This window comes from Embiotoca jacksoni, unplaced genomic scaffold, assembly GCF_022577435.1.
Source record: "Embiotoca jacksoni isolate LCO1_2020_lvr unplaced genomic scaffold, fEmbJac1.0.p SCAF_27, whole genome shotgun sequence".
NCBI classification, from domain to species: domain Eukaryota; kingdom Metazoa; phylum Chordata; class Actinopteri; family Embiotocidae; genus Embiotoca; species Embiotoca jacksoni.
Window position 1 is genome coordinate 3,763,214 of NW_027185378.1, and position 7,658 is coordinate 3,770,871.

General features: G+C 45.8%; 1 protein-coding gene across 2 annotated transcripts in view; it reads left to right on the forward strand.

Moving 5' to 3' along the window:
- Positions 1-1,719: 1,719 nt before the first annotated feature.
- The window catches only part of LOC138205134 (protein jagged-2-like), a 48,608-nt gene continuing 42,669 nt past the window's right edge, over positions 1,720-7,658 (forward strand). For both annotated transcript variants that reach the window (XM_069160860.1, XM_069160861.1), the window contains exons 1-2: positions 1,720-2,064; positions 3,148-3,471. In XM_069160860.1, the coding sequence (XP_069016961.1) occupies positions 1,996-2,064; positions 3,148-3,471 (393 nt within the window). In that variant the 5' untranslated portion in view covers positions 1,720-1,995. The remainder of the gene's footprint in view (positions 2,065-3,147; positions 3,472-7,658) is intronic.

The window sequence follows — 7,658 nt, forward strand, 5'->3', positions numbered from 1 at the left end:
ATCAAATGTATTGTCACCATTGTCATTGTAGAGACGCATCATGACTATAGGCCAAAATATGTCTCTGTAAATAAAATCTGCATCATTTATATTTCTGTTTAAATGTTTTTTTCTTGAATAATGGCAATAAAAACCGAGTTTAAATCCATCAGTTTGGAAGGGAAACTTAAAACTTCAGAATAAATACATTCAGTTTCACAATATCATATTCAGTTTCCAGTTTATTCGATTAAGTTGCAAACTTAATTCATGCTCCTTAGATTCATTTTTGTAATGCAATTATCCAATTAGAGTAAGTCAAAGACAAATACACACGATTCAAATTCAGTTTCTAGTGAGACATATTTCTGCCCAAACATGGCTCCCAGAAGATGGCTCATACTAACATTGACCTTTTTCTCTCACGCTATCATCAGGTCACAATTAGTGAAATATCCCTTTATGTCTTTTGGTTGTTAGTTTAAGACGAGGCAGACATCAGGCGGGTCTACAACTTCACTTAATGTTAAAAAAAAACAGTGGACTTGATGTGTGTGTGTGTGTGTGTTGATTATGTTTTGCTGAAACATGCTATGTCGGCTGACATGTTTGGGATTGTGATATTGTGTTAAAACAGCAGTGTTACCGCATTAAACCCAGGTGTGTAAATAAAAAAGCGAGGCTCCAGGCTGTGTGTGTACAGAGCGCCATTGTGCTGAGCTGCTTTACAGGTGTCTTCCAGGTTGGTTTCAAAATTTATCTTCTACAATTTGGATTTGCCAGTGTGGTACCATTTCCAAAAAACATAACATGTATATCTTTAAATCCCCCCTCCCCCCCCCCAAACCTTGCAGACTTTGGTTTGCAGACATTTTTACTAATAAGTTTGATACTTGTGTTTTCAGATGTAGATGGACTGAGAGCTCAGCTTTAAGGCTTTAAGGTGGGTTTTCCTGAAAGTTTAAATCTCCTCCAGTCTCTTTCATCGTTTGCTTTTCGCCGTGCACACCGACAAGCTGCAAAGACACGAAAGAATCCACGAAGACACGGAGGAGGAAAAGGCTTCCTCAGCGTGCAAGTAACACTTGGAGGGAGCAGTGAATGATTTCGGTATTCTGAATCCAACATGAAGATAGTCTGTTTTGGATTGCATTAAATCTCAAGTGTAGAAAAAAAAAAAGTTTCGGAGCGGTCAGTAGAGGGCGCTCACAGCCTTGTTTCCTCTGCCTGCAGGTCAGTGAGGAGCAGCTCAGGTGTCCTTCGCTGAACACATGAACAACACTGCATGTACTCAGGGATTATTTATGGCCCTCGTTTATAGCCCGAACTTCTGTTTTTGTTGTTTTAATTTTAGTCTTTTTTTTCAGTTAAAGTGAAGAATGAAACTTGAAGCAGAATTAGATTTGGATTTATTAGGGAAAAAAACTGTGAATACAGAAATACTTTTTTTTTTTTTCTTTTTTAAATAAATAAATAAATTGCCAGTTGACGTTGTGACCGTCGTAAAAACAAAAATACGAGCTCCTGTGTGAGCAAACTTCAGTAATGAATCCATCAGCCGTCCTCCCTTGTAGTGCTTCTCCCGCCCCCTCTCTTGTGGTTGGCTCTCAGCCGCGAACGTTCCCGCCTTCGCGGCCTGTGATTGGTCCACCGATTCGTCCATCGCGGGGGAGCGCCCGGCTCTGGCTTTGGGCAGCAAGAGACGCACCGCTGCTCCTCTCCTCTGCTGTTTAGTGCGTCGAGCGGCGGAGGGAAGTGGAGTTTGCGCGTCTTGTTGTGCGTCCGTGGACCAAACAGCAGCAGCAGCGGTGCGCTTTTTCCTCCTCCAGAGCCGCAGGCATCCCGGGGAGACCAGCAGCAGCCGCAGCAGCAGCAGCGCCGTGCATGACTCGGACAGCATCAGCAGGAGGAGGAGGATACTGATTCTTTTTCTCCTTCTTCATTATCATTTTGACTGATTGAGACAGACATATTTTGGTTCTCCCTCATGGTAGCCAACACTGAGCAGCCGGAGACATGTGGACTAATTTGGGGAAACTGCAGCGCTTCTCTCTAGTGTGTCTTCTCCTGACTCTGTGGGCTGAGGTGAGAACTTTCATTGATTCGCCTCACCAGCAGATTATTTATTTTTTTATTTTTTTTATGGTGGTTTAATTTATATATTGGAATGGAAGTCTTTTTGGGGAGTGGGGGAGGGGGCGGTGGGTGCTGAGTTCCAGCTTTAATTGAATTGCCTGTTCCAAAATTGAATCATGTGATCCGGAATTTGTAAATTCGCGCTTCCTTGGGTAGAAAAATTAGGTTTGCAGTTTACAAATGTGCAGTCTGCCGCGTCATGAGCTGCAGCCCATGTTGCGTATTTATAATGAGACGGTCATCAGTTGTACAAAACAAGTTTCCAGGATTTTTAACACCAGAGGCTCGATGCTGAGTGCGTTAATAAGCGCAGATTCTTAAAAGTTTGGCGAGTCGACGCGCAGTATAGTCGAACGAAATAGCTTCGCACGTTTTCCACTGCAGCTTAACCTGCTTAGAAAATGTCAGATCGCCAAGAAGCCCTTTGATATTTGGGCGCTTTTGGGTGATTGTTTTCTGTCAGAAAAGCAGTTTGCTTGGAGAGAAATGATTCCAACTGAGACGCAGACTGCAGGGTTTGGATATCTTTTGAAGTGTACAGCTGCAGCCTGATCTGCAGAGTGAGCTGAATTGGAGTACTAGGTCTCGTTATCCAGCCCCTGAAGTTCAACTGTGCCAAAATGTACAGTAGCGTGTGGGCTGCATAGTTACTGTACGCTGCAACAAAAAAACAAACAAACAAAAAAAAAAGAGTTCAAGTCGCACTTTTCCTTCACATCTGCTCAATTCCACTGGCTTCCAACCGCAGTGTGTTTATTTGAGAGACTTTTAATTGAATAAGTGCCATTTCTTGTAAATGCGGTAATTGTCATTTGACACCCACCTGTGAAAACACTTTGAATATTCTCCATTAGTCTCGAATAAAGCTGAATACCATCCCTTTGTGGCATGAAATGTCGCTTTTTCAGTACAATGACAATTTACTTAGGGAATCTCCCTTAAATAAAAAAAAAAAAAGGGAGAAGACGACATTTGTAAGCGCACCATCTCAAGCTGCTTCAGCCTAATTCACCTTCTCGTGTCCCCCCTCAGGTGTCTCAGTCCACGGGATATTTCGAGCTGCAGTTGATTTCGGTGGACAACCCCAAAGGTCAGCTGCTGAACGGCGACTGCTGCGACGCGGAGAAGAGCGCGGCGGAGGGCCACTGCGGCGCCGACGAGTGCGACACCTACTTCCGAGTGTGTTTAAAGGAATACCAAACGGAGGTCAACACTAACGGACCGTGCACCTACGGCTCGGAAACTACTAAGGTTATCGGTGGAAATACTTTTCAGTTCAAGGGCGGCCAGAAAACCGGACAGAACCGGAACAATGACGCCGGAAAGATCATCATTCCTTTCCAGTTCGCGTGGCCGGTGAGTAGATTCATGGCGGAGATTCGCCCGTTTTATGTGGAAATGGTGTGAAATGTCTTGTTTTCCGATTTGTGAAAGTTGGATTTCAGATGAAAGATTGCGTAAAAGTTGCCAAAAAAAAAAAATAACACCTCTCCGGGATCAGATGTTCTGTGAGGGTGGCATTTACCAAACGTGATTCCGTTGACAATCTTTGTGTTTTAAGTGGGATTAGTTTGGATGTATTGGTGATGGTGCAGCCTTAAATCAGTAGTCCTGTAGTGCCAAGTGTAATCTGGCACAAGAAGGCGCTTGTTGTCGTCTGAGTCTCCGCGTGCCACTCATTCTTTCCATCCGCCTGTTTGTTTGGTAACTTTTGGCATCCCTGCATCATCAGTCAGCTCGTTGTGGACATCATGTCATTCTCTGGGAGCTCTTCGGTGAATATCTGTGCGTTTCTGCCTGAAGCCGAAGCCCCCCCCCGAGCGCGCATGACGCATGCCTTTTACGCACAGCTGTGGTGCAGTTATGTCTCGGTTTGATGAGTTACCCAACAACTCGCTGTTTTGTGTGCCTTCAGTGTTTGAGAGAAGTTGGAGGGGGTGTCGTGTCAGTGTTCGGAGGAGGGGGGAGGGCAAGTCAGTGCTGATCAAGAAGTGGCAGGTAATTTATTGTCTAATCCAAACAGGGAGCGAAACAAAACCTGCTCCTTGCTCCTTATTTGGAGGCCCAGCGTGGGAACCTGCATCAGGGCTGGCAGTCAGAGCTTTATGAAAACTGCTGTTACACCCACAGATCTGGATCAGGGAGGTTTTTAATGGTCAGAGTGGAGCGTCACAGGCTTGATTCCCACAACAGCTGAGTGAGCTGTCAAAATATTCCTCATAGTCATAGTGCCTCAAACTGTTGAGGGAAGTGAAAGTAGATCATAGTGACAAACACATTTAATAATTTGCTCAAATCATTTATGCTGAAGATCTCTCAGCTCATCTCATTTTTAGACTTCTTTCAAGATACTGACAGGAATTTTTTTGAAATATGTTGATTTTTTTTCCCCTGTGGAATTTTTTTGGGGGGGATTTGTTTAAGAAAATGAGACATTTAGGATTAAATGATCATAGAAAATGATTTCATGACTTGGAAGTCTTTGCGGTTTATTTTTGTAAAAAACATTCGGAATATTTCCCAGAATCGCCTTCAAACGTGAGGATTTGTTGTTTTTCGGTGTCTTATTAAACTCGAGTATGAAAAATGGTTGGAATATGCCGCAAATCTGCAGAGTTCATTGGAAAATCTTTCAGTCATTGAACTGCTCGGATCATTACAGCTATATTTACTTGAAAGCCCCGAGAGCCCGTCCGTGTGTTCATGTCACAACGTACATATCGGGTGCTTTGTGTGCTCGGCTGGCTACGTGACCTCTCCATTCATCACTCCCCATGGTCAGCTGTCAGCGGAGGGGAAGATGGAAGTAGTAAGTTGGGGCCCTGCGGGCGGATACGGTTACCACTAAGTTGTGTGTGACACAGGCGGTGGATATCGGTGTCACCAACTACTCAAACAAGTGAAGATCCCCGGTCAATCTGGGCAGGGGGATGCCTTTACCTCGCCGCCTCTCAGGTTCACGCTCTGTCCGTTATTGGGTCATTGTCTCAACTCGACTTGTGTGTGTGTGTGTGTGTGTGTGGGGGGGGGGGGGGGCATCAGTATTTTCCACTATATCTGCCCGGGGAGGGGGGGGGGTGGAGGAGTGTGGGTGTGGGTGTGCGCATAAAGGAAGGAGAGTATCAGCATTCAGCAGCTTCTTCTTCTGATGAGGCTGTCGAAGGCGGAGCAGTTGAAGGCTTTAAAAAAAATAAAAAAAATAATGACATTACGCACGCCAGTGACGACAGAGCGGCCGTGCAAAGTACACGTCTGCCATTGGGGGGGGGGGGGGGGGGGGGGGGGGGGTTGTCGTCGTGCCCAAGGACACTTCTGCGTGTGGAAGGAGGAACCAGGGATTGAACTGCCAACCCTGCAATTAGCAGACAGCCTGCTTGACCATCTGAGCCGTCGAACTGTTGTTGATTGTTTTTGATGAATGAATTCATCGTTCCGTCTTTAAATTGTCCAAAACGGAGTGAAAAAAGGTTTTTTCCTGGATTCCAGATGATTTCTTTGAAAGTTTCCTTTTTTTCTCACCGACTACACGAATATTTCAATTTGCAACAGAGCAAAACAAACAAAACAAAACAAAAAAAAAAATCCTCCCATTTGAAAAGCTGTAGGCCGTGAAATGTTTTAAGCATTTTTGTTTGATGAGTGACCTCAGTTTGGAGGGATAAAAAAAAAAAACCAAAAACAAATAAAACTGACTTTTAATCAGCTGATCATTCCAACAGTTGCAGTCAGCTTGCGTAAGAGTGAGGTTTATAAGGTCAGCGTTTATGAGTAACCTTGCTTTTGGAGGAGAAGTGAAGTTCTTCAGTGCAGCGACGTGGCCACATGCTCAGGTGGAGCAGCCTCATCCATCTTATTCGGAAATCTATCGTCACCCGTCTCGAACCACTTAACTGTGCTGCGGTGACCAGATGACATCAGTTTCAAAATGTAAATCTTTGTCCCACTTGGTTGGTTTAATTGGAACGAACCCGAGGAGCTCGGTATTTTCCTTACAAAGCCATTGTTCCCTTTTCATCAGTGAGTTTCGGTTCATTGAGCTAAAGTCCTCCTGTTGAAAACTGTTTCTAAAACATCATTAATGGAGTCGAGGTCCACCTTATAAGCTGTTAATCAGACTTCCTCAGACAGTTTTCTCAGTTGCCGTAGAAACCGAGGAGGTCAACTTTTGAGTGCTGATGTCTTTTTGGCGCCTGCTTCCGATATCAAAACGGGGTTTTTAAAACTCCTAAACGTGCGTCGAGTGTTTGTGAAATCCGAATTTCATTTCAACGTCGCCGTTTTATAAATCGATGACTCATTTTTTTTTTTTTTTTTTTTTTTTATGAGTAAAACTCGTCCTCCTCCCACCGCACGCTGAAGTTTTGCAGTCTGGCTGGGCAACAGACAGACTGTTCGCCAATCGCTAACAGAGCGTGTTTTGTCTGAGGCCGTGGCCTGTAGCCTCTGGTGCTGCTATAGTGGACTCCCTCGGTCGGCCCCCGCTATCTGGGCCACTGGTCCTGACACGAATTAGCTGCACAAAAAAAAAAAAAAAAAAAAAAGGACTTTGTTCTGGCCCTCTCACCGATCATTTCCCCTTCATGTTAACCCCCCCCCCTCTGGCTGTTTGGGTCTTTAGTGGCGTGCTTTTTCATGACAGACAAGGGGGTGGAGGGGGGGTGGGGGTCTGGACTGGCTGATGGAACGAGGGGAAGGAGTGATGATGGGACAGAGAGAGGACACAGCCCCTCTTTCAAAATAAAAAAATAAATAAAAAAAACTCCACCCAGTTTCCTTGTGAGGTTTCTGTCACGAGGAAAGTGTATTTTTAGGACTCTTGAGATACCGCTCTTTTCTTGTCTTTTTTTTTTTTTTTACAGCAGTGCAAAAACAAGCATTTACTCCTTCTCCTCTTCCTCCTCTCTTACCCCCCCCCCCCACCCCCACCCTCCACACACACCTCCCTGGCCCTCCATCTCCTTCTCCCTCTCTCCTTATGGGGGTATTTTTAGAGCTGCTGTCCTCCCCTCACCCCTCTCTGTGAGTGAATCAAGGATCAAGGGTGCGTACTCCTTCAGTTTCATAGCTCCCCCCTCCCCACCTCCCCACCCCCTCCCCTCCAGCCTGGCAGAGCTGTGAGGACAGAGGTGGAACAGCTGTTGTTCGGAGACCTCCTCCCCCTCCTCCTCCCCCTCCTCCTCCTCCTCCCCCCCCCTCCTGCTCCTGGAATTAATGTTTTATTGAAATAGCATTAGGGAAAACAGGCTATGATTACAGCATGCCGAGCGTAAAGATCCGCTCTCTCGGAGGGAGTATCAGTGAGCAATCGCAAAGTGCAATGTTGGATGACAGCGAGTTGCCCCCCCACCCCCCACCCCCCTCTCCCCGTCACTGCCGGTTGGCTCGTTTTTTTTTTTTTTTTTTGCTTCATTTTGCCGAGTGCGTCCCTGGCGCGGTCGCACCGCTCCTCCCGTCAGGAGCTCCTCTCGGTTTTGGTGACGCTTTCACGGCTGATTAGTTTTAGGCTTAGGACGATGTGACGAAGGTGCAGGGGTCGGTGCGGT